The following is a 26,605-nucleotide window of genomic DNA, read 5'->3' as shown; positions in this document are numbered from 1 at the left end:
GGTATTTGGGATGTTTGCTTGTTCACAGGAAGAACTGGACCCCTTGTCTAGTGTATGACCAAATGACAGTGAGTCAGGCAGCACTTCCTCTGTCTCTCCATCAGCCCGAAAGCCTCTCAGGTGTCCTGCAAAGTCTCAAAAGTCTCTCTTGCATCTCATGGTGCTTTAAAAAAAATATCCACGTATCTTTTCACAGATTGGTCATTTCCACCATCAATTATCCCTCATGATCTCTGTTGGTAGTGTGGCATAGTGGTTTGAGTGTCAGACTATGACCTTGGAGACCAGAGTTTGATTCCCAGCTCTGCCAAAAAGCCCACTTGGTGACCTTGGGCAAATCACACTCTCTTAGCCTCAAGAGAAGGCAATGGCAAACCTCCTCTGAGCAAATCTTGCTAAAGAAACCCCATGATAAGCTTCCCTTAGGTCTTTACCATAGGTCAGAAATAACTTGAAGGCACACAACTACAACAAATCTTTATTGCTTCTTCATAATGCTTACCCCAATAAATGTAACTTAATTGATCATGACATTGATCCCTTGTTTACTTGAAAGAGACCCTACCTCTCACCTGTGCTGCCCAAGTAATGGGACAGCCCATCATCACAACAGGGAATGACTGTTTCTAACCAAAGCAGCCTCTTTGGCTGTCTTCTCTATTCACATTTTATTATGGATAGAGCTGGAGTATCCATTATCCAAAATTCCAACATTTTGCAATGGAGGAGGTGGCCAGCCCCCACGTGTGCATTATTTAGGCTCCTCTGCCTCCAGGAAAGGAGGAGAGCAAGAGGGAGAGCTGGCCCAGCCAAACTTGCAGCCAAATTTTGCACAAGTGATGGTTTCGGTCACTGCTGCTGTTTTTCCATCATAACTATAGCTTAAGTGAGGTCAGCTGGCAACCATCTCCAACTGGAGGCCAGAAGAGAGCCCTATGTAAAAAACAGCACTCATCTCCCTCCCTGCTTCTACCACTGGAGTCTGGGGCTCTGCCAGTGGCTTTCCTACCCAAACCTTCTGCAGATGGGAACTCAGTAAGTGTATCCAACTCTAACAGTGCCTTTGAGATGGCAGCTTCAGTGCTCCTGCCGATTCTCCAGCGTTTCTCTACAGCTGCGTCTCTCTCCAACCTTTCTGGAGAATGAGCAGGAGTTCCACAGCCATTGCCATGAAGGTAACTGGCTTGCCACCACCTCTTCTGCTTCCCTATGTCATTTTAAGTACTTGTATGCCAAAATCCAAAAAAAACCCAAAACCTAAAACACTTCTGGTCCCAAGCATTTTGGAAAAGAAATTCTCAGCGTGTACTAAACTCTGTGATTAGGAAAAGTCATGCCTAAAAGCCATCAGAACTGTAGCCCTTGATCTGGCCTCATGAAGCCAAAGAGAAAGTTCTAGAACACCATCTCCTTTCAGGGTAATAGGTAAAGGGTACAGGGAGGGAGGGGAGTGGTTCTCTCACCAATCAATCAGTATTTCAGGCTGACACCCCACATTCCTGTGTGGAAAAAGGGCTGGATTCCCTTCCCAGAAAATGTTCCCAGATGAAAAGCAAAGATGCTATCATCAGTTTCTGCATCAAAAAACTCCACCCGGCCCTCTTCATAATCCAGAGCCACCCGGATCTTCTTGGGCTCTTGTCTCATTGTCACCGGGGTCCATCTGGGGTATTTAAATGCCCAGACTTGACAAGGTGAGTATACATGACTGAATGGCTTCCCCACAGCCCAAACTCCCTCGATGGGATTAAAGCTGAGATTTCCCTTTCTCTTGAGAGAGTTGCTTGTCACCCCGACGGCCCACTCTGGCTCCCCCACCAGAGACATTGAACTTTGTTTGTTCACCACCTCCACCTCCCAGTAATATCTTCCAGAGGTGATTGTCTTTTCCCCCATCACACAGCGAGCCGGGTCAAATCTTGTTGGGTTCTTGGGCACACTCTGCTTTCTGGCAGCTGTTGTCAGATGCTTCTGCTCCTTGGACAGAGAAAGCTGAGGGTGTGCTGTGTCTGGATGTAGGGTCACACTCACTGTAGGACAGACAGAAAAAGAGGGAGTAAAAGAGAAGACTGGATAACAAGTTCTCTCAGAAAAGATCATCCTTCCGCAGCTGGAGTGACACTCAGTTTTATTTTATTTATATCCTGTGTTATTTCCATGTGGGACCCAAAGAGGCTTACGCTGCACATTCGGACCTCCTTATCCACAAATTCAACCACCCACGACTTGAAAATATTTAAAAGATATACAGATTCCAACAGGGAAACCTTGATTTACCATTTTATATAAGGGGTACGGTTTTACTATGCCATTGTATTTAATGGGACTTGAACATCCACTCCACTCCTCTGACCTACAAGCACTAAAGCTTTTTATATTTTTAAAAATAAATCAGCAAAAGCCAACTAGGTGAGCAACTTTGGAATGTTTGGGGCAACCCATTACTAGTGCCTGTAGGGAACTGCTTGGATAAGCATAGTGTTATGTCCTGGCACAACCCACAGATTCCAGCTTTAATTTCTGTGAGAGATGCAGCAGGATATCAGGGCTGCAAGATCATCTCATAGATCTGATCAATATGTCAGCAGGAGTAAGATACCCACCCATATCCTTGGTTTCCATTGTTTGTTCGATCCGTGGCTCTGATGGCACTGTAACTGGCATCTCTAATTCTGGTTCAGGTATGGGCACAACAATGACCTCGGGTTCAGTTGGTACTTCTTTGCTGGTTTCAGTCAATCCTAAAGCAGGTAAATGATTAAGGATGTCCTCACTGACCCTCGCCTTTCACCATTCCATGGTGTCCCTGGGCACGTCACAGAGCAAGATTGTCTAAGCTAGTATTTGTTGGGCACAATGTTGATCAGGGGACCTGTACTATATGAGAATCACATCAGAGTCCAGACTGCCTTCTTCTGAGGATGAACATAATTCTGTTGTCTGGCTGACTTTTGCTGTACAATGTTTTAAACCTCACCAGACGTGGAGCAATTGGGGAGATAGCACTGCTGGATCAAATAGGAAGGAGGAAGAATCCTTTATTTATCATTAGCAATAGCAAGTACATTACGATATATCTTATCAGTGCACTTAATCACTCACTAAGCGGTTTACAATGTGTAAGATAATTGACCCAATAAACTGGGTGCTCATTTCAGCGATCTCGGAAGAATACAAGCCTGAATCGAGCTTGAGCCCTTGGCTGGTATTGAACTCACAATCATGCAGTTTGTGAGTGAGTGGCTGCAGTACAGGCATTTAATCACTGTGCCACCAGGGCTCCTAGCTGTCAGTGTTGCTACTGTGTGTGATAAGCTTCCAGAAGCAGTCCTGCAATTGAATACACATGTGGTAAGGACTGCTCCAAAACCAGTATGTATGCATTTCCTTTCATTAATGTGATCACGGTGAAAAAGGGGGCTCATGTGATAAAATCCCAAGTTGCAGCCTTTACTCCTGCTGGCCAGTAGGCTACAGTATGGAACCTCAGTATCTGCGCTGTGGGTAGCTCAGGACTTTACAGCCTAAATCTAATTGATAGAGAAGAGCGACTGCATTAATGGTAGAATGATAAATCCCAGTGATTCACTGGGTCTACTCTATCAGTGACAGGTCAAGCTGTACACTTTGAACCAGCTCTATACTGGAAATGATCCTTTCTAATTTATTCATATATGACCTAGACATAGGAGCATGTTTGTTAGGCTGACGAGAACAAAAATGGATCATAAAGCATTTAAAAAGGATCACCACAAACTGGGGGAATAGATATTAAAATGGAAAATAAGATAGGTTGAAAGCAACTGTAATGCTTTGGGGCAGATTTATGCAAAGCAGATGTTTTGCAATGAGCTTTGGGAGACAAGAACTGAGGCAATGGGAGGATTTAACAAATTTTGAAAACACACACACACACACACACACACACACACACAAACCCTTACATCTCAACCCCAAGAAAACATATTGGCCAGCATCCTTTTGGTGAATATTGATGGTGTAAGTTGGACTTAGTTATTGCAATTCACTTCTTTAGTCAGTGTGGAGGTCAGAATTGTCTACTGATCCCTCAACAATCAAACACTCCCCAAACCACCAATTTTTAGCTGCAACCCCACTCCTGAACATAGCCATATCCTAGGCAGTACACAAGAGCAGCTATTTCCCATAGCTGGACACAGAGCAACAACACAATCTGCAGAGTCCTCTGGAAGATTCCTAGAGTCACTTGTAGATGCTTGCTGTAATGCATCTGGCTATAAGAAAATGACTAGACTCTTGTCCAGTGCTCTCCCCTTTATTCACTGACCAGGAAATGGACTGAGTTGATGATGGCTGCACCTGAGAAAAGGTGGGTTGGAGAGTTAGGTGGAAGACTTTCATAGATGTATATTGTAACTGCAGGCTTTTTCACACATGGCTTTTAAATCAAGATAAAAGTTGAAAAATTGTGCCTTTGGTGATACCTATCACATGAGCCTTCTCATCACTGCTTTGTCTTCAAAGCATTGTTATCGCATACATTGCCACTGGTGGGGAAAACCCACCAATAAGCTCCCAGTCACACAGCGGTAGCACTAGTCCTAAGGTGCGGTAAGTTACTCCTGTGGCAGTTCTGGGATTGTGTTGTCACATGGGGTCAATGTTGCCTCCTTTACCCCCTTCCCCCTTGCTAGTCCAGAACGTTTTTGTTCCAACTTTCTTTTCTTTTCAATTGTATTAGCATAACTCTGATATTATGTTAATAAACAAAACACATACATACACAAAACTCCCAAAAGGCACAATAGGTAGGTCATAGGGCAGGAAGGCAGGGTTTAGGATGATGGCAGATGTAACTGCAGGACCAGCAACACCCCAATCACACTATTAAAGAAATATGTGATAGGGAACTTTATCACACGGGACCTAGAACGGGCCTGTCGCATTCCAAAAAGGGGGCATGATGAGAACAGGATGGGACTAAGAACAGATTTTACCGCACAGAGGAATGCCACCGCTGCCGCTGGATGTTCCCATCGTGTTCTACATCCATCCCAGAGGGGGATATTATTGAGAACTGTTCAAAAGCACTCTCAAAAATCACCTCCTCTGGGATGGATGTGGAATGCGATGGGAAAGTGCGGCGGCAGTAGTGGTGGTCCTCTGTGTGATAAGATCCGTTCTTAGCCCCATCCCGTTCTTGTCACACCCCCTTTTTGGAACGCGATGGGCCTGTTTTAGGGCCCATGCGATAAAGTTCAGGACGTGCTCCCAAACTGGTATGTTCATTTCCTTTCATTGACACAATCATGGTGAGAACGGGGGTCATGTGATAAAGTCCTGCATCTCCTAATGCAGGATCAGAGCCAATATCTTTTGCTGCAAAAAAATAACTACTGAAAGAAAAATTGATGTTGGTTTACAAAATGTCTTTAGTAATTCTATTGAAGGTAAAAGTGTTTAAACTAAAGCTGGGCAGCCTATGTCTTATTGCAATTCCATAAAGATTATACTCAATTAAATAATCTCACAGAATGCCTAATCTCCCAGGGTTAGGAGAGTGGCTTCTCATAGACCCTGTCTCAAGATCCATCATCATTAGAATTTCCTTTCTCTTTCAGTTCCAGAAAATTACCTATGTTGATAGTTTGGTCCAAATCAATTGTGTTCATTGCTTGCTCCAGAGTGTCTGTTGAACAGGAAAAACGGTCACAAAATTAGTCACTGTAAAAGATACAGCAACAAGTGATTTAATGAACAAAGCGTCTTTTTTTAATACAGAAAACTTGCCTATATCAAAATTGAAATTAAGATCGCATTGTTTGCAATCTTGTTTTATTGTTTAAATATGAAAGCAGGCACCCAGAACACAAATTTTCATATAATTTTTATATGCTAATTTATATACATATAAATATGCTTGGGGATTGTCTGCATGGACAAAAGGCCCATCTTCCCTCTAGTCTTGCAACATCCCCTTTGGATAACACAGGCCAAAATGCTTGGGCCAGGATCGGACTGGATCCTGGCAGACTGGACACAGATCTGGTGGATCTGGTGCAATTCCAGGGTAAATGGGGCTTAATTCAGTCAATTTGTCCCTGGTTTGATCCGGAGTTTCCTGAAAACCCCATGGCAAACTCTGGTGAATTACACACACCCCTTACCTTACTCTCTCATTACTGCTACCAAAAAGCCCCTCCATCACTATTATGTCTGACATTGAAACGGGGTGCCTGGCCATATGGATTCCATCTCAGGCAGCCTAGAAGAGGACCCTGCTCTTTTTCAGATGACTTGTGGATCTTTGAAGGGAAACCTAATTCCATTTAAAGAAGAATCAGATTTCCTTTGCAAGTAGTCTGGGAAACCTGTATCCATTCTCACCGCTCCTTAAGCCACTTCTGTTACCTTGAGAGTCCATCAGTGCCTTTTTTAGATCAGAAATTTTCTGAGCATAAATTCTGAGTCTCTGTTCCAAAGTAGGAAAATGGTCCACCATATGCCCTTCTGAATTCTTCTTGTGCCTGCAAGACAATATGGTCATGTTGGAGGTCCAGTAATAGGGCATAATTCTCCAGCAGGCTTGTAGAGTTAAATAGCAGACTGCTAGGCTCTCAATGAGGATTCTATTATGGCTGTGCTCCCAGTCTGCAATGTTTAAAGTGTAAGATCTTGTGAAACTATATAATTTTATTTATTTATTTATCTCTCTTTGCTCCCAGATGCAAATCCCAGATACCAGAGAGCCAACATAACATAGTGGTTTGAGCACCGGATTATGAATCTAGACACAAAGGTTCAATTCTCCATTCTACCATAAAATCTGTTGGGCGACCTTGGACAAGTTGCATGTTATCTCTCTACAGCACCATCGGTTAGACACTCCACACCAAATACAAATCTACATGTTATCTCTCTACAGCACCATCGGTTAAAAGGATCTCACATACTAGTGACTGGTAAGACCTCCACAGTAAAATTTGAACAGCTGCTTTCATGTGGAGTTCATTACAATCAACTCAGCTCAAAACAGAACAACAAAGGGAAGCCATGAATTTCACATAGCACTGAAGAGAATAGTATCATCATTTGTTTTCACACACAATCCAAAGACACCAAAACTTCTTCAGTCAATGAGAAGGAAAAAGAGGGTCATAGACAGAGCCACATACCTGCTTAAGACATTTCTGATGTTCTGAAAGAGAAGAAGAGAGAAACAGGTCTCAAAGACTGAGTAAACAGTGCTTTGTGCTAGGTACTGTTGGAAGTAAAAAACAACAACCCAGCAACACATCAACATACCTAATAAGGACAGGGGGATGAGGAGAGATGGATGGTCAGGTGGAACTTGGCTGTGTTTTCTAAGTAACTGTGTTAAGCAAATCACTCTACTTTTAGCTCATTCCTGGAATCTATAGTGTTGTTATTTTACTTCTGTTAGTAAGAGGTAGTCATGCATATGGATTCCCAATAATACATCCGCCAACATTCCCCATGTATTGATGCTAGTCTGAGAGGCTTCTGTAGCCAAGTCTAGGATTTTTGTCTTGCACTATCTTTGAATGGATTTCCTGAAGCAAATATGTTTCCCCCCTATTTTTACCAACTATGCATTTCATAGTAAGTTACTTTTATATAATAGCCACAAAGGCAACACTAGCCTGCTGTTATCTGCTGGCATAAACACCAAATCACCTGAAAGAACTAGATGCAAAGCCTTTGCTTTTCCTTCACTGGGGAAAACAAATATTGATCCAAAGCTCATATGCTATTTATTTATTCCAAGAGACCAGGTGGAGGTTTTGTTGCAAAGCTCACCTGCAAGAAATCACTGGTTGGCTGCTGGTACATCCCTTCCATCTCTGTGATCACCTGAATGAGTTGCAAATTCTCTTCAGAGAGCTGAGTAAGTTTTTCTTCCTCTCTTCTCTTGATCTCCATTTCTAGATTTTCCAGCTGATTTAACCAGAAGTGCTTTTTCAAATCAAGAAATATCTGAATTCCCTCAAAGGTAGAGATGACCTTCTGCTTCTTTATTTCTAACTCTGTCTGTGGACAGACACATATAAACGGAAGGAGACGCAACAAGAGAATGTGAGTAGGCGGTTCAGTCAAGGGAACCTAGCTAAAATGATTGACCGCAACAGTCAATGGTGTCAATATTCTCAGTGTTTTATAGTTTTTGGGTGCAGAAAAGAGATTTTGCAATTGTCAACTGCAAATCTAACAAATCTGAAAAGGCAATTTGACTGAACCAGAATGAAAACTGGAACATATCTGTGAATTATTAGGCCTGGTTCAGATGATAACATGGACAAAGATGTTCTGCTATGAAAAATAGTGTGAACACCAGCAAAAGAAAAAAGCTTCTGTCCATCATCATCATTGTCACTGTCATCATCATACTTGTTACCTACTTTGGGGAGGTAATAAAACATATTATTTCAAAACACAGCAAGAAAAGGACACTTACAATCTTGCAATTTATTTATTTATTTATTTAAAAATATATTTCTGTGGCTCTTTTCCTGAACTTAAATTCTAGATCTGTTATCCTGCACCAAGAGCTGGGGTGCTTTTTGTGTACTACCTTTAACATGGAAGCCATCTCTCATTCATATATGGGAGGCACACCAGGGCTTTTGGATATAAAGGGCCAGGTCATGGAAAAAACACCTATGCATGCCAAATTCAAAACATTATTTTGATTCATGGATGGAGGACATAAAGAAGTCTAACTCTCAACTTACAGATCCAACCAATGGGCAATTCATAACAAACACTTACCAAGTATTCCTGTACCATCTGCTCTATGGCCAGCTGCATGTCTTCAAGCTTTTTCCTCTCATTCTTTAGAGATTTCAGATGCTCCTTGATTTCCTCCTGCAGGAAAGAAAAAGTTGTTTGTTCTGTGCCACCAAAACCATTTTGTGATTTGTGCCAAGCACGGTGTGTGTGAAAATGTCTGTATCCTAATTCTAGTTTCAACTTCATCACATACATAGACTGGCACAAACTTTTCAAATTGTAATTAACCTTATCAAGTTTTATTACTTAATGTTTAATACTTAGAGAAGAAAGACAGAGAAGGGAAAGAAGGTTTAATTCTCAGGAGAGCATTCAAACCCAGGGTAAAGTGGGAAGTTATATCAGTACTTGTTGTGTTTGTGTTGTGTGCCTTCAAGTTGTTTCTGATTTATGGCAATGCTAAGGTGAACCTATCATGGGGTTTTCTTGTTAGGATTTGTTCAGAGGAGGGTAACCATTGCCTTCCTATGAAGAAGATGTGAAAGTGTGACTTGCCCAAGGCCACCCAGTTGGTTTCATGGCTGAGTTAGGAATCTAACACTTATCTCCAGAATCATAGTCCAACACTAAAACTACTATGCCACCATCTGATAAATTGGGGTAAAAATGTCAAGCCCAGAAGTAACTTTCAAACTCTGTCCCTTCTCTCACAAATTCAGTCTGTGAGATTGTAACTTGTGAAGTAGTGGTATGTGATTACTCAGTCATAAAGTCTGAGAGGCCAATTATAAAGTAACCCAAATTTATTATAACAATGAACTTGACTGTTAAAAGGTTATGCAATAAATCAACATAATATCTGCAAATACATGAACAAATGAAATCAGCATGCTATTAGAATTGTTTGCTAAATAAGGTAGTGAAAGCAGAGCAGTGTTGAAAGCTGACAGGAAGAAAATTGACACATTAGCAATGTGGTTCAGGAGGAGTTGTCTATGAATACCATGCACTGTTAAAAGGACAAATGATTGGGTCAGTGAGCAATTTAAGCCTGAATACCTGCTCCTCCCTCTCACCCAGTTGTTGCTCCCAAGGTGACTGGGTACAACAGAAGAAGCTTCTCTCCTGTGAGGAAGGACTCTCAGCTATTCTTTGATGGGACAAAAAGGGCTCCCCATTTTTCTCCATTGGAAGGACTATCAATCTGAGAGAAGCGAAGGACTCCTTTGAAGATTAGATACTCTTCCCTCTTCTTCCCCAGAGATGTGCCTTCCCCACACAGCTTCCCAAAACATATTTCTTCTTCGATCTCTTCTCTTGGCCTGTTTGACAAAAGGCAGCACAGCTCCACCTTTCCAGTTAAGTCCCAGCAAAACTCACAAAGATTACAAATATGAACTGTCCTTTTTGCTGTCACTTCTTGCCCACTGCCATGTGCTCTAAGTCCTCATCACTGCCACAACCCTAAAGGCCATTGGTTCTCCTTATCTTTCTTCTATGCCATTACTTGGACTGAAGCCTTTCAACTGTCCCCTTGTTACCCAAAGAAAGGTATGTGGGGGACGGGACAGGATGGGGGTCCCCACCATGTCAGCTTCACTTTAAATGTTGGGGGAATTAGCTTAAGCTTGCAAGAAGATGGGTGACTTTAGGGTTATTGGAACTTGTGTATAACAGTACTCACTGAGGAGGAGTCCAAGTTTGGGTGAATTAAGAAGGTTTTATTTCAAACTGTGAATGCAATCAAACACACGATAATAATTCAAATAGACACAGCATTCAGAGCTAACTGAAATGGGGATATGGAAATTGGATAGTGTCGTTTGAGAGGTAATAATTACCTCTCCAAAGACTAGACCATGGAAAGCGGGAGTGGCTCAGACTGGGGTCTGATGGAGACACAGGGAGTGGAAGAATCTGTGCATACGAAGACTAGGTTTAGGGATCAATATTTATAACTGATAACTAGCTTCTGAGGGTTTGTCTGATGCTCTCTTGCAATGTAACAAGGACTTGATAGTTTCCCCCTGGAATTGACAATGGGATTCTGGACTGACTGATGGATGGCTTTAACTTTAGAGTAACAAAAACAGTGATTGGATTAGGACAACTCCAGGATGTAAGGATAGGGAAAGTTGGCTGGGGACACAACAGGGGGGTGGAGCAAGCATTGGCTTCCTGTGTCAATGCAATGAGCAGTGTTGCCAATTTCGCGACTTTCACGCGAAAACGGGGACTTTTCAGAGCTTTTCGTGTGATTTTCGCGCCTGGCTCTTTTTCAGTGCCTTTTCCGTGCCTTTGGCAGACTGCTGCAGAGCAACCAACCCTTTGGAGTGTAACAGTTTTCAGCCAAGAGGGCTGGAGAAAAAACTCTCTCTCTCTAATGACTCCCTCTGAGAGCCAGGACGGAGCAAGCCCAACCAACATTCACACTAACAGTTCAGCCAATCAGAGAGAGGACAGTGATTGCCCCCCCCCTCAGGCATTCTCAGGCTCCAGGGGAAAGCAAAGTGGCTGCAGTGCTGGAGAGAGGCAGGGAGTGAGGGATCTTGGCTGGCTTAATCCCAATTGCCTTGCATTTCCAAGTAAGACATAAGTTTTAAGGCACACAAAGGCAATACTTGATCATGGTATCATGGCTTGATGTTGTGGACTTCTGTGTGTGCCTGAGAGTGACATTTGAATTTCTGAATTCCTGAGCTTGGGCAGAGTGCCCCAAGTCTACCTCTCAGGGTCGTTGTTGTACTGTCAGGACCATTTGGATTGTGTGATGTGAATGTGATGTCCCTGAGTGTGTGTGTGTGTGTGTGTGTGTGTGTTAGTGATTAAATATGCCTCTGAGCATGGGCAGAGCACCTGGTAAGTTGGCATCCCTGCCCTGTCTTTCCAGAATTTTGTTTTGTGGCTCTCTTTTTCGTTCTTTTTTCCATTGCCATCCATACTGCAGAAATAATCCAGTTTGGCACTGCTTCTAACTGCAAGGCTCCCTGCGATGATGGTATTCTGGGCACAACAAACCACCAAGCCCAGAATTTCATGCATGGAGCCCTGGCTGCCGGTAAAAGCAGAGTCTCAACATGTCACAACGAACCACAATTCCCAGGATTCCCTGGTTTGACAAGGGAATTACCTCCACGCTTCCAGATCACAGCCCCAGAGAATGAGTCTACACAGGATATCAGTGTTGCCAATTTAAGTCCAGTTCTTCAGCTGCATTTGGATTTAATAATGATAATGATAATGGTGATGATGATGATAGAGAGATAGATCTTGTAGCACCTTTGAGTCTCACTGAAAGAAAAGTTGGCAGCATGAGCTTTCCTAGACTTAAGCGTATTTCCTCAGATGCATGGGAATTGTAGTTCATTGTGGCACCAGAGCTCTTTCTCACAAAACTACAATTCCCAGGGTTCCCTAGCACTGAGCCAGGGCAGTTAAAGCAGTCTCAAACTGGTTTATTTCTGCAGTGTGTCTTGGACCCAACTCAGGCTGCATCTTCACTCCAGACTCCAGAGACAATCCAATTTCATACTGTTTTTACTGCCATGGCCCAGTGCTATGAAGTCCTGGGAATTGTAGTTTCTTGTCACACCAGAGTTTGCTGAGAGAGAAGGTTAAATGTCTCCGAAAACTAGAATTCCCAGGATTCCATAGCACTGAGCCATGGCAATTAAAAGAGTGTCAAACTGGATTTATTTCTGCAGTGCGGTTGCAGCCGAACACATTTCTATTTGGCACAAAGCTTCCTGAACTCCCTTCATGTCAAAATCAATATCTTAAAAGGACTGAAACATTCTGTGTTTGGTTCAATGGTGATTTTGAGGGTTGAAATAAGTTACAATTATTTTTATTCAATTATGTTTACGTTTATTTGCAAAACATCTGCCATTTTAACATTATGGGAATTTTCCGGGAATTGTGACTGAATATTCTGTGTGATCTGGGGGGAATCAGTGTGTTTTGGACAAACATTTTCGGGAATTATCTTCGAGGCTTGTTGGCAACACTGGCAATGAGACCTCCTTTGTCTCTTCCTCTTTGGTGCAAGAGGAAATGCAGAAGGGCTTGGGTTAAGAAGAGGTGATCGGTATGGGTGCATTTAACGTTGACTGAAGCATTACCTGGGTTGTACACATGTTCCTGGGTCTGCATGCCTTTCTCATAGGACCACTGGGTGTTCCAGAGGTCACTGTGACCTCTTAAAAACATGCTTGTTCCAGTTATGGAAATATGAATATCCCTGCATAATGTAGGGTATGCATGGTGTACTAATACCCTTTTCCCTCTTTGCCCCACAACCTTTCCCCTCACTGCCACATGGATCTTTCCACTGCCTTCAGGTCGTGGTACCACCCACTGTGGGAATCACTTATCTAGAATAATAGAGGGCACTAGGGTACTGTCCTGTGAGGCATCTTAATGTGTGTGCAGCAATGGTGGCATGGCAGGGGGCATTAGACAAGCAGCATGAAGGGTGGAGAGGCATCCTGTCCAAACCTTTGTTTTATCTTTGTACCATAACTGTTTTTGATTAAATAATTTCCTTATTTCCACTTCTGAGATGCCTTTAATAAAAGTATGCATAATGGATGTAATGAATATTGCTGATCATATGCCTCTCTCTTTAAATTTTTAGTTTTCAGACTGGTTGAAGCCACCTGAGCTTTGATGTTTTAATGTTTCTCTTCTTAAAAAGGAGGCCTTTAAAACACTGCTGTCCATTGACTACAGGATTATTTTAATACCAATGAGAGATAAGCTAGTTGTATGACTGAATGGGATGCGTGTGAGGGTTTTTATGAGGGGAGAATAATTAGAATTCTCCTTCCCATGAATTCATTGGTTTTTTAAAATGAATTTATTAATGAAAAGAAAACACAATGACATTGTACAACATGAAATATGACATAACAAAGACATAACAAACATAATACTTCCTTATAAAGTCCAATAGTCTGTGATATAAAAGTTTCCATACATTCATACATATTTAAATTTGTTTAATCCACTGCTTGCTGTTTTAACTTCTAATGTTTTAGAGCATATTTCTTGTTTCCTCCTTATAATACTCTGTGATAAATTCAAATAGATTTCTTTATATACTTATCTGCATAAACATATGCTTAGTTTTACTAAATAAAATAAGTAGTTATTTTCTCAGCTTTAACATGATTTATTAATGGCTCCCAGCATTTTTTTTCCCTTTTATTCCAGTCTTTTCCTCTAAGAAGGTAAGTTTATCCAGTTCCATAAACTTCATCAGTTTCATCAACCAGTCTTCCCTTGTAAGATGTTTTTTCCCCTTTCCATTGTGAATTCATGAAAAGAAACTTAGAATAATGAGAAGTTACTCTGAAAGAGGGTGTTACTACACATTCCCATTCCCGATCTTTATCAGAGTTTGCCAAATACTACATGTGAATTGATTAATACAGCTTCAGCGAAGGCAGATATTGCTTCAACTTGTTTGGGTTAGTCAGATTGGAAGGTGCTGAGAGACAAATATGACCTTGGCATATTGCCTTGTACAGCAAAAGAAGAATGCCTGCAGTTCTTTCATAAGATTAAGAAGATACAGTTTATACATCTTCTGTTGATATAAATCTATAATTTTAAAGTTTTATTCTGAATAAAGGCAAAGGACATTTGAGACAGGTTTTAGAAGCATCTTTTAGTCCCCTTAACCCTATATGTCTAGAGTCCGTACAACAACCAATTTCTTGCACTTTTGTCCATGAAATTGTGAAACTGATTATGAATACTGAAGAAATCATTGCCAACATCAAAGGCAGTGAGCTGACATGATGTAGTGGTTTGAGTGTTCAAATCTATGCTCAGCCATGGAAACCCACTGGGTGACCTTGACAAGTCACACTCTCAGCCTCAGAGGAAGGCAAAAACACACATACACACACAGCGTGAACAAACCTTGCTAAGAAAACTCCATGCTAAGTCCCTTATAGGGTCCAGAAAACCCCATCATACGGTTACTTTAATGTCACCATTAGTTGGAAATGACTTGAAGGCACACAACAACTAATATAAAAGGCATATAGCAATGCTAGGATCTGTATCAAAATAGTCCCAAAAATATCAAAGGACAAATGTCTTTTGTAGTGGCTCCCACTGCCTGCTGCTTTCAGACTCTGGCATCAACATAGCAGTATGGGTGGCATCAGTGTAAGACGAATGAGTGAGTTCTGACTCAAACCCAGAGTTGAAGAACCGAAGAACCAAGGAACTGTGCTTTAAACATAGCTAAAGGACCAAACAAGATGGTTCCACGCAAAGCATTGATGTGACGAAGGTATTTGGCAACCGAGGCGAGGAAAGTCTGAGGAACTTGGAAGCCGAAGCGGGGTGCCGTCCAGGTGTGACAAACCATGACCGGGAAGGTGCTTATCTCCTGAGTAGCTATGAAGAGGAACTGACAGGACAATGGAGGGCTTTGAACACGGACTGATCTGAACAGCCTGTCTCTCCTCCCAAAAGAAGAAGTTGAGTAATGGGCTGCAATATTGCAAGACTTCAGCAGCCAAAAGCCAGAGATAAGAAAAAGTATAAAGACCCTGGACTTTCACCTCCATTTTGTTGGCATCATCTGCAGCAACGGTGTCATCCCCAACCTTCGAGAACACCTGATCAATGTTCGGTGGAAGGAAAGTGTGTGTGAGTATTGTATGAATGTGTGAGTGAAAGAGCTCTTGATAATCAATGATTGTATTACTTTGTGATTCAATAAATGTTACATGCATGGTGTTTAAAACCAAATTTGGTGTCTCAATGTCTGTGTCAGCCCTTCTGTGAATAGGTCCACGGAGGGAGAGGTTTTCATTACACGCTCTCAGGATAAACAGGTTGCCCTTACAATCTTGGGCATAACATCTGAAGGGGCACTTCTTGCTGGCACAGAGGAAAAGTTTGCCTATTGCTGTGGCTCCATAGTGCTCTGGATGAAGCCAGTGCCTAGAAAATATCCTCTTCCTTAGTTGAGGAAACCATCTCCTAAAAGAAATCTGCATCTAGCAGTAGGGTCGGTTGACTCCTCTGTCTTGCCTCCCCTGCAAGGTAACTGCTACTGCTGCTTCAGGGCTGATTTCTGTTGTTAGCTTTCTGCAGAGTGCACCCACTGACTTTACTTTTGAATGGTGAGGCAACACTTATATTGTAACAGAAATTTCAGGAAACTTAAATTTCTAGGACTGACAGAGCAAGGATTGGCAAGAGGACCTAGTAATTGAAAATCCATAAGTTTATTTCCAATTGTCGACAAAGGAAAACAATGAACTCAGTGGAATTCAAGTTCCAAAAGCTGAGACCCCGAACAAGACAAAATGGCTCTTTTTATATTATTCAAGACAAAGAAGCTTCTTCAATACACCTGATTGGCTAATTACAATTTAAACATACAGAATTCTTACAATCAGAACAGAAATACATGCATACATTAAAACTGCATCATCACTCTTTACCCCCTCCTGTAGGAATTCAGTGGCTTTCCTCCTAACCTTGCTTCTGAATGTCAGCTATGTGTCCTTATCTCAGTAGTTTATGTTATGTCTTTTTACTGGTGCCAGCTTCCATCCAGGTCAAGATGCACTCCTTATTCCTTTGCTCTAGTTTTCTAAACTGCAAGCCTTTATTTCAAAAACCATCTCTCTGGCTGACAAAGGTGACTCCATCTTTCTATAGTTTTTTATTTCAACAAGGAATATTTCCACCACATTCCCCCCTTTTGATGTTTCATCAATATTCATATTGCATGATACTATCAACTATTAACTATGTTTATATGACTCTAAACTCAGAACAAAACAAACCTGTCTAGCAGTTACCAAAATATTAATATTCTTACCATCACCAGGCAATAACATCTTCCAATCGGTCCAATTTCAGAAAGACAGTGTATAGCATTAGTTAAACACACATATTCTCATTGCTTTTATGTCTCACTGCTAACTTCAACTAACAACAATCTCCAGAACCTCGAGGTCAGAGCCTTGGGTCACTCTGAGCTCTTATGTCTTAAATCTTACTCTTTTGCCTGCATTCCTGGGCCTCTCAAATTCATTCCAATGCATGTACCTTTATTTCTACAAACTACATTTATATGCATACTAAATATGAAACTTTAAAAATCTTCTATCTCATTTGAATCCACAACAGTTTGACAACAGAACAGGGAACAGGAAAAAACAAAACTATGATAGAGTGACTTCTTTGCTTTTTACTCAAGACTCAAAAAAATCAGTTCATGCTCTTTTTTTAGTCACTCCTCTCAGGCCAAAATGATATATTCTAGCTTGGAATTAGGATACAATTTCACACATGCTGGCTTGAGTTTAACTTGATTAATTTTGATTACGTCTGGCAGTGGAAACCAGAATTTGAATTTGTAAAATGTTTCTAAATTTTCTCTTGCTACAATATAATAGAATACCAATCTCTTTAATACTTTCATATCGTTCCTTATTCCATTCCAGAACCACATAATAATTCAACATAGGATCAACTGGCTCGCCATGTTATTTTTTCAAAATAACAAAAATTATAAATTTTAATGAGTGTAAATCAAATTGACAATCACTAATTAACCAGAATATAACAATTATATTCTGGATCTCTGGGTTCCAAAATCACAAAAAGAAACTTCGGGTGCTTTCAAAAATACATTTAGATATTATAAAAATAAAAATAAAAATTCAAGCTAAAACAATATGCAAAAACCTCTTGGATGGGCCATTCTCAAAACTTAAAAATATAAAAATAGTTCTCAGCGTCTGTTATAACAAGAAATCATTTCAAAAACTTTAGGCCAGAAATTTAAAACAAAAAATAAAAACAATACCAATTACTGCAGTCAATAATCAGGAATCAAAACAAATCAAAATATTCAAGAGCAAAATTAAAACCAGGAACAAAGAATGATTTAAAACAAGCCAATTTAACATGACATTGGCAAGACTTTGCAGGCATCTTTGAGCTCAAAAATACAAAAGCTATGGCCTCAAAAATTAGCAGTTGAAATAAGTACAAAACAAGCACACAATATTCAGAAAACTCAAAAAATAAAAAATAACCAGGTAGCAGCAAAACTTTGCATGACCTCAGGCATTCGAATGCTCATGATTGCAACTGCTGTTTCAGCCTAGCACAGCTGTAGCCTTACAAAACCAAAACATCCTAACTTTTCCCCAGGCTTCAAAAGAATTCAGGCCTAACACACTAATCTTATCAACTTTAATTGGAAAAATAATTTAGCTGGATTGCCAATCAGAAGATTGCAGGTCAATAATTTAAAATCCAAAAAGCACAATGGAGAATTCAAAAACAAAAAGTCTCTTTGGTCTTCACTAAAAACAATTGCATTTAAAAAAACATATATAAATTCCCAAAGACACAACTTAAACTTCATTTTAAAAAACCCATGAGAGCATCTTGAGGCCAGAAAATAAAAACAAAATATTGAGCAAAAAGCTGCTTGCCTGTAAATTTAAAAATATCAAAAACAAGCTTGCATTCTCTGGTCAGATAGAATCCAGTCTGGCTGCTATTCATGTAATATGAACTCTCTCTACAAACACACACACACTTCCCACTCAAAGAAAAACAAACCAGCTTAATGCAATCTCTTTTAACAAGCATCTTCATAGATCACCCTTAACAAGACATTTACTATTTTTTCATCTAAGTCTAAAGCACAACATCTATTCTATGAACTTAAGGGAAAAAAATAAATCCTTTGCCTTTAAAAATAAAACAAGCTTTGAACTTACAACAACTTACAACGCTGTGCTGCTCCATCTCCTTTAGCCACAGCCAGGAAAAAACCTCTCACAAACAAGCCTCGACGATAATTCCCCAAACGTTTGGCCAAAACTCACCAAATGCTTAACTTTCAAAATTACTATTAAAACCAATCACCAAAATCACACCAAAAGCTCTGCAAAGTACCCATGTTGGTGTGCAAGTCACCAGATTGGCAACACGAAACTCCATTCCAGGTTTTCTTTCCAACATAGCTTCTACTATTCTAGCTTTAGCCAAAGGAAAAGTTTTAAAATGCAAACCGTGGGCTTTCCCTCACCCCCCTTTCTCTCTCTAACTCCAGCCAGAACTCAAACCACTTGTCCTTCTGCACCAAACCCATTTCTAAATCTTTCTCAGCCACTTCAACATACTCAAACCTTCTGCAACATTCTTGAGCCTTCAATTTCAATTCAAACCTTGTTTATACTTTCCTCTGTAAACATTTTCCAACCATTTTCCAACCCATTATCAACTCGCTCCATAAGCTTTCTCCTTTCACACACCATCATTTTCACATCCTCATACCTTCAAACACTTTCTTTTATCTTTCTCACAATTTTCTCCACTCTTAGATCAACTTCCAACCACAGTCCAGTTCACAAAATCAGGCCACAGCTGAAGCTTACTGGCTAAGCTTAAAACTCACTATTTTATTATTACCATGCCATAACAACAACAACACTATAAAGCACTTCTTTCTGCCCATCTTCTTAAAACTTTCACCGACAAAAGAATTTGCAATGTCTCTGGGAAGGCACAGGCTTAATATTCAATTTAGATATGCATTCAAATTTAGGGCAGAACTTTCCCAAAGGCACTGATCATTTAAAATCATGAAAACCTCAAGTTAAAACACCAATTTTCCAAAATTTAGCTACAATATACACAAAGGCAATTTCCAATTTTTATAATTTAAACAATTTCAATTTACCCAAACAACAAGTTTCTACCTCTGGGTTGCTCCTGGCCACTGTCTAACACACAAAGCTAATTCAAAACTCTCTTTTCTTGTCATGTGGGGGCCTTCTTCCCTGATTTGCACCTCTCTCTACAGAGTCTCTCTCTATCTTTTCTATCACTTCCACAATTTGGGCCAAATCAATCTGAACCTTAAACACAGCTTCTTTAATACTAGTTAATCTCTCATCCTTTTTAAACACCAATTCTCTGCAACTATTCAACCCAGGTGGGCTTTTTCCAACAGTCTTATACCAATAGAAAATATACAAATAATCATTGAGTAACCCTCTTTCTGGATCCAATGTTTTAGAATACAACTGCAAGACAATGTCAATATCTATACTACCCTCTCTCGGCCAATTTCGCAAAATCTGACTCCAAACATCTTTACACAAAAAGATTAACCGCTCCTTTTTCAAATGTTTCCCCATGCCTTTCCTAAAACATTCATCAAAATGACCAACCATGTAATCCAAAGGAGTTTTACCTTCCTCAGCCATCCTTAGACCCAAAACAACAAAAGACCACAAGCACAATTTAAACACTATAGGATTAGGATTTAAAAGTACACACTGGACAGATTGCAAAACCCACAAATCTCAGACACTACATACAGACAAATTCCACACGTTATATACCCACGTTTTACTCTTTACTGGAGCTCAACAGTCTTTACTGAAGCCTCCACCACAACCAGACAGAATGAAACAAAATATCACAACCATAATTTATACTCACAATAGACCAATGCTCTCCTCCAACTCTCCACCAGCACCTAACTTCTAGCTATTTAAAACAAAATACCACAGAAGGGAAAGGTTTGCCACCACACAAAAGGTAAAACAATTTATTGGCACTTGGAGATCAGTAGATTAACTACCCCCAGCACAACTGAGCAAGTGCCTTATACTTTCACACTGATCCTACACTTTGGCAATCAATACTTACACCACAATCTACCTCCTTTCAGTTCCCAGTTCCTTGCTTATGTTCCCTAGGGGCCCGGTTCCTGAGTTTTGTCAAGAAGGCTTCTCTGGGCAGAACCTTTGCTACTGGCTCAGCTAACACAGGGAGGGGGTCCTTTCTCCCACTCGCATCCAAAGATTTGGACCGGTCAACGAGGCTCCCTTTTTAGTGCACTTTTCCCTATATTTTATACTTTACCTGTTCCTGAAGAGATGATTCTTTTTCTATTTTTCCCCCTTTCCTTTTCCCCCAGTGAATTTTCAAATTACTAAGTGGTCTCACATAGGCTAAACTCTGTTCCTACCACTGAACCAATCCTTATGTTCAGCCCTTCCAATCAAGATGTTGGATGGCGCCAGGGCCTTCTCACAAGGGTCCGCTCAATGCCAAAAACACACAGAGCCTGCAGGAAGATAAGTTCTTCCACTCTTTGCCAATTCTTGCTTGCCTTTACTCCTGGCTGGCTCGCCAAATATGTAACAGAAATTTCAGGAAACTTAAATTTCTAGGACTGACAGAGCAAGGATTGGCAAGAGGACCTAGTAATTGAAAATCCATAAGTTTATTTCCAATTGTCGACAAAGGAAAACAATGAACTCAGTGGAATTCAAGTTCCAAAAGCTGAGACCCCGAACAAGACAAAATGGCTCTTTTTATATTATTCAAGACAAAGAAGCTTCTTCAATACACCTGATTGGCTAATTACAATTTAAACATACAGAATTCTTACAATCAGAACAGAAATACATGCATACATTAAAACTGCATCATCACTCTTTACCCCCTCCTGTAGGAATTCAGTGGCTTTCCTCCTAACCTTGCTTCTGAATGTCAGCTATGTGTCCTTATCTCAGTAGTTTATGTTATGTCTTTTTACTGGTGCCAGCTTCCATCCAGGTCAAGATGCACTCCTTATTCCTTTGCTCTAGTTTTCTAAACTGCAAGCCTTTATTTCAAAAACCATCTCTCTGGCTGACAAAGGTGACTCCATCTTTCTATAGTTTTTTATTTCAACAAGGAATATTTCCACCACAATATAAAACCAGGCTGCTCTAGGCTACTCCCACTCAATCAAGATTGACCCAAATGGGCCTAATCTACAGTGGGCCCTTGGTATCGGCTGGGGTTTGGTTCTAGGATCCCCCCGTGGATACTAAATTCATGCTCAAGTCCCATTAAATGCAGTGAAATAGTAAAATGGTGTCTCTTATATAAAATGGCAAAATCAAGGTTTGCTTTTTGGAATTTATATATTTTTAAAACATTTTCAAACCATGGATGGTTGAATCCGTAGATAAGGAGGCCATGGATATATAGGGCTGGCAGGTGTACCTTATTATAAGAGATGTTTCCTATTTGAGGACTGGAAAGCTTTCCTGTTTGTGGGTGTGTGTACATATAATCTACATTCCACTTTCCTCCCAACATGGGATACAAGGCAGCATACAGCATTTTTTAAAACAACACAATTTTTAAAAACTCTTACTACAAAAGTTAAAACAAGATTAACTAAATTTCTATTTCAAAAACAGCATTAAAAGCACAAGTTAAAAGCATAATAAAATAAAAACAATGTACCCTGCCCCCATTAAATGTTTATCTGTCACATGCACTAAAAACCAAAAGCTTCATTCAAGAAAAAGGTCTTTACCTTCTGGAGGAAAGACCACAAGGAGGGGTACAACTGGACTTTCTGAGAGAAGTAGTTCCAAAGCTTGGAAACTGCCTGTTTATTCCTGGGATAATAGCTCTTTAATCATGATGTGTGTGAAAATGTTAATCGCGAGTGTGTGATTGTCACACAATTTTTGCTGTTTAAACCCCTGATTTTCTCCATGTGATAAAGTCCTGAGAAGAAGCCTTTCCCCATAGATCTTTGAGCACAGACAGGCTCATATAGGGAGAAAAGGTTTTTCAAATAGTCTGAACTCAAACCATGACTGAATAAGATGTCTAAAAATCCTGTATTTTGGAATGAGGGCCCTTCATGAAGTCAGAAATGTGTGCATCATGTACTTTATGAATGTGAGCAATAGAGGCTGAGTCTCCCTTATCCAGAATTCTGAAATCTGAAATGCTCCAAAATGCACACTTTTTTTCCATGAGTGGCTGAGATAGTGACACCTTTGCTTTCTGATTGTTCAGTGTATACAAACTTTGTTTCATGTGCAAAATTGTTAAAATTATTGCATATAAAATTACCTTCTGGCCATGTGATTAAGGTGAATAAGAAACATAAATGAATTTTGAAATGAAATGTAATAAAATATGGGTCTTATCTCCAAGATATTTCACTATGTCTATGCAAATATTCCAAAATAATAATAATAAAAATAATCCAAAATCCAAAATACTTCTGGTCCCAAACATTTCAGATAAGGAAGATCCAATCTGTATGCTAATTTTCCAGAGAAAATACATGGCTATGTGAAATCAGCACTTTCATTTGGTATTTCAACAGAGCACAGACTTGTTAATAGCTACGGCCTGATTGTCAATCCTGCTTGTCACAAATCTTCAACTGACTCTTATTGTGATTATTAAAACCTGGCAATCCCAACCCCAACCAAAACAACACAACAGAACCCTCCATGAAAAAGGGAACCATGTACTCATTGTCCAGAGGCATCCACCGTGGTGATTTCCTACCTTATATTCCTGGGAAATCTCTTCTATAGGACATACATTGTGATCTCGGTGATCTTTGGATTTGTCACACACAACACAGATGGGGCTTTCATCATCCTTGCAGAAGAGTTTGAGGGGGTCCAGATGCTTCTCACACAGTCCCCATTTTCCTTCTGCCAATTTCTGCTCCTGCAGTTTCTTAGTGATTTCTACAATATTTGCGAGCTTCCAGTTTGACCTAAAGTTCCATGGCCAAATTATTTCTTTGCACTGAGGGCAATAAGTGTGTCTTCCAGATTCCCCACAGTACTGGGCAATGCACACCTGACAGAAATTGTGTCCGCAGTCTGTTGTCACTGGATCTTTGAAGTAATCTTGGCAGAAGGGACAAGTCGTTTCATGGCAAAGCCCCCAGATGGGACCTCCAAGTTCCATGGCTGCCTCTCCCTGAATTATGGGAATAACCACACTGTTAGTTTTACTTCTGCATTTAAACAGAAGACTGGGAGACTCCTCTTCTGGCACTGCCTCAGGATAGAGGAGGATCCTCAATGAACTGAAATCAGCAGTGTGCCAAAAAGCTGGAAGAGACCATTGAATAATGGTCTATCTCTATTCCTTGATCCAGAATGGCACAGTGGTATGGGTACAGCTGACCCACCATATCTTTGGGCCAGCAATCCATGGATTTGACCACCTTTGGCTTGGCATGCCCCATATTCAATAGCAGTGTGTGAATGTGAATGTTCTGGCATGTACATGCGCATATTACTACCCACTGAATAATATGGAGCTTTAGTATATGCATTTTCCTCCATCTAAAGGGGGTCCTGGAGCCAAACCCCCATGGATGGGAAGAGTGCATTATCTTCCGTTAGGATTCTGGGAGATGTGAATTCAAATCTCCATTCAGCATGGGAACCCACTGGGTAACCTTGGGTAAGTCACACTATCTCAGCCTAAAAGGGAGGCAATGACAAACTTCCCGCTATCTTAATGATTCTTAATTGTATGATAAGGTCATTATAAGTTGGAGTCAACATGAAGACATATAGCAACAAAGATTATCTCAGCTAATATCATGTATATTTATTTCAATACTGAACTGCTCAGGAAGATGAGAAATGACCCAACCTCTTGTTGAGTTAAGCTTTGAGCTAAAATACTGCATGGAAACTTGTTCAACTGGCAGCCATGGGGGGGGGGGGGGGGAGAGGAGGGGCACTTTTCAGATTGGGTCCCTGTCATTTTCTTCCTCTGAACTTAAGAAGGAGACTATTGCAGCTGTGGGTCCTCCTGTTTGCTTCCCCTCCTCTTTCCTTTCATGAGATCCTCCAAAGCAATCTGTCTCTTCCACTCCCCATGAAATACACTCAAGCACTTCCATTTGCAGCAGCCATACAGGAGTCAGTGCAGGGAAGAGGGAAGATCAGTGTTTGGAGACATCCTAACTTATATCCATGGCAGAATTCATTTAAAGAGGTTTTTCTTTTAAAATGTCATGGAAATAATGCCGTAAGAGTGGATGTCAAGCTGCACAGTTTCAGATGTAGCACTAAATCAAGTTCAGAAATTTAGACTTCAGTAGTTAAAATGCAGCAAACCTTTATTCAGTGACTATAGAGATATTCATTGTCATTGGCTAAAGAGCCAGCAATATCCGAGGACTACTCCAGTGGTCATGTGCCCAGCATGACTGTGTGGAACACTGTTTACCTTCCCACTGAAGTGGTACCTATTTATTACTTGCATTTGCATGCTTTTGAACTGCTAGGTTAGCAGAAACTGGGACTAGTGATAGCAGCTCACCCCATCATGCAGCACTCAGAGCTTGGAACTGCCAACTTTCCAACCTTATGATAGTCAGAATTGGCATCTTAACCACTAAGCCACCACAGAGGTCCTAGGCCTCACCAAACTGCAAACAGCAGGGTTCCATAGGATAAAGCCATGGTATTTAATGTGGAATCATAGCACTACAGTTATGCCATGTGAAAAAGCCATTAGTGCTGTAGTCTCTTGGGAGGTCACTAGAGTTAGGCAAGAACTCTGTGGGATGGAGCCATGGCAGCTAAAGTGGCATCAAACTACTAATAAGGGCTAGTATAGGTAAATTCTGGGTTTCAGAGCTGTTTCAGTTCATTCCATTACAATGCTTTACATTATACACTTGTTTTTTTAGCTGGGCCGTTGTAATGAAATGGGCCTTTTCACCTAATGAAATCATGTCAATCTGTCTACTGTACATGTGGGTTTACAGATTTTTTAAAAAGAGTTCCTGCCAAAAATAAAAAAGTAATTAACATTTAAAAAAATCTAATGAGCATAAAAGTAATTAGACGACTAATTAGAGGGGAAAAATAAATATCACAATTTGCTATGTTATATAAACCAGACTGGGAGATGGAAAGTTCAACTGTTGCCAAAAGATAATTAAGAGATACAACTGATGAGAGACATTCTCAAGAAGCCAAACCCATCACAGATATGGGACCTGGATTGCTGCCATTTCCCACTTTGTATCTAAAAACTAACAGCTGGAAATTAAGCCTGGCATACAAAAGGAAGTCATTGCGCTGCCCTTCTTCCCCTCTCCTCCAAGACAGTCCCAATTATAAACAATGACTGATCCAGCTCCTCCTGGGTGAGAAAGAAGGAAAAGGAAGCCTGACCACATTTGTGACCACCTCCCAGCTGCCACCACTACCACGGAGGAGAGGGAGAGAAGCTGGAGGTGTCAAAATGGTGAGAGATAAGGGATATCATCTGTTCCCAAGCCAACTGGGGTATCATTTGTTCCTCGTGATTTATTCTTCCCAGTTTCTCTTAGTGCAGCTTCCATCTCACTTTTTAGAATTTGGGGTTTATTTCATATGTTTGGTTATGACCTATAAAGCCCTATATGGCTTGGGCCCAGGGTACTTAGAGGACCGCCTCTCCCCATACATTCCGCCCCGCACACTCAGATCTGCTGGGAAGCAATTGTTACGAGTTCCAGAGGTAAGATATTCTACTACTACCCAGAGGGCCTTTTCTACCTTGCCCCCCAACCTCTGGAACTCGCTTCCGGATGAGCTCCGCTCGGCCACCTCTCTGGACCAGTTTAAAAAGGTGCTTAAAACTTTTCTGTTCCAGCAGGCTTACCCCTAACATTCCAATGTAATCCCCTTCTCTCTCCTCATTGTTTTTGTAATTCTGTGCTAGTTGGATAATTTTAGCTGTATTTTAATAGATGTTATAATTTTGTATTTTCTGTATTTTAACTTTATTGTTTATTGATTGTATTGTGCTTTTTGCTGTTGTAACCCGCCTTGATCCCAGGAAAGGTGGGCTAAAAATAAAGTTTTTATTATTTATTTTTATATGTCATTCATTTTTTAATTTCCTTTATATAGCTTTTCTTTGTATTGCAGCCTACATCTTTTTATATCTTATTGACTGCATGGTATGTTCTTCTTCTGATAGGAAGAAGAGGAGAAGGAAAGTGAGACAATAATATTGGCAACAC

General features: G+C 40.6%; 1 protein-coding gene across 1 annotated transcript; it reads right to left on the bottom strand.

The window, feature by feature from the left end:
• Positions 1-1,470: 1,470 nt before the first annotated feature.
• Positions 1,471-23,532, bottom strand: LOC149320997 (E3 ubiquitin-protein ligase TRIM10-like). Its single transcript, XM_089491625.1, has 8 exons — positions 23,119-23,532; positions 8,773-8,868; positions 7,804-8,034; positions 7,158-7,180; positions 6,394-6,509; positions 5,618-5,671; positions 2,604-2,741; positions 1,471-2,030 (listed from the first exon to the last, which is right to left on the bottom strand). Exons 1-8 carry the CDS (start codon positions 23,530-23,532, stop codon positions 1,471-1,473), a joined length of 1,632 nt encoding a protein of 543 aa, XP_089347751.1.
• Between the last annotated feature and the right edge of the window lie 3,073 nt (positions 23,533-26,605).

Source organism: Sceloporus occidentalis, unplaced genomic scaffold (assembly GCF_023333645.1).
Source record: "Sceloporus occidentalis isolate IW3139 unplaced genomic scaffold, rSceOcc1.0.p SCAF_1, whole genome shotgun sequence".
NCBI classification, from domain to species: domain Eukaryota; kingdom Metazoa; phylum Chordata; class Lepidosauria; order Squamata; family Phrynosomatidae; genus Sceloporus; species Sceloporus occidentalis.
The sequence above is the reverse complement of the archived record's forward strand: the minus strand, read 5'-3'. Positions and strand labels throughout refer to the sequence as shown.

Coding starts and splice junctions, on each gene's coding strand:
- LOC149320997 (XM_089491625.1), bottom strand. CDS start 23,532: ATGGAACTTGGAGGTCCCATCTGGGGGCTTTGCCATGAAACGACTTGT. Junction 8,869..23,118: donor AGATTTCCCAGGAATATAAG/GTAGGAAATCAC, acceptor TCTTTCCTGCAG/GAGGAAATCAAGGAGCATCT. Junction 6,510..7,157: donor ATCAGAAATGTCTTAAGCAG/GTATGTGGCTCT, acceptor ATTGTCTTGCAG/GCACAAGAAGAATTCAGAAG.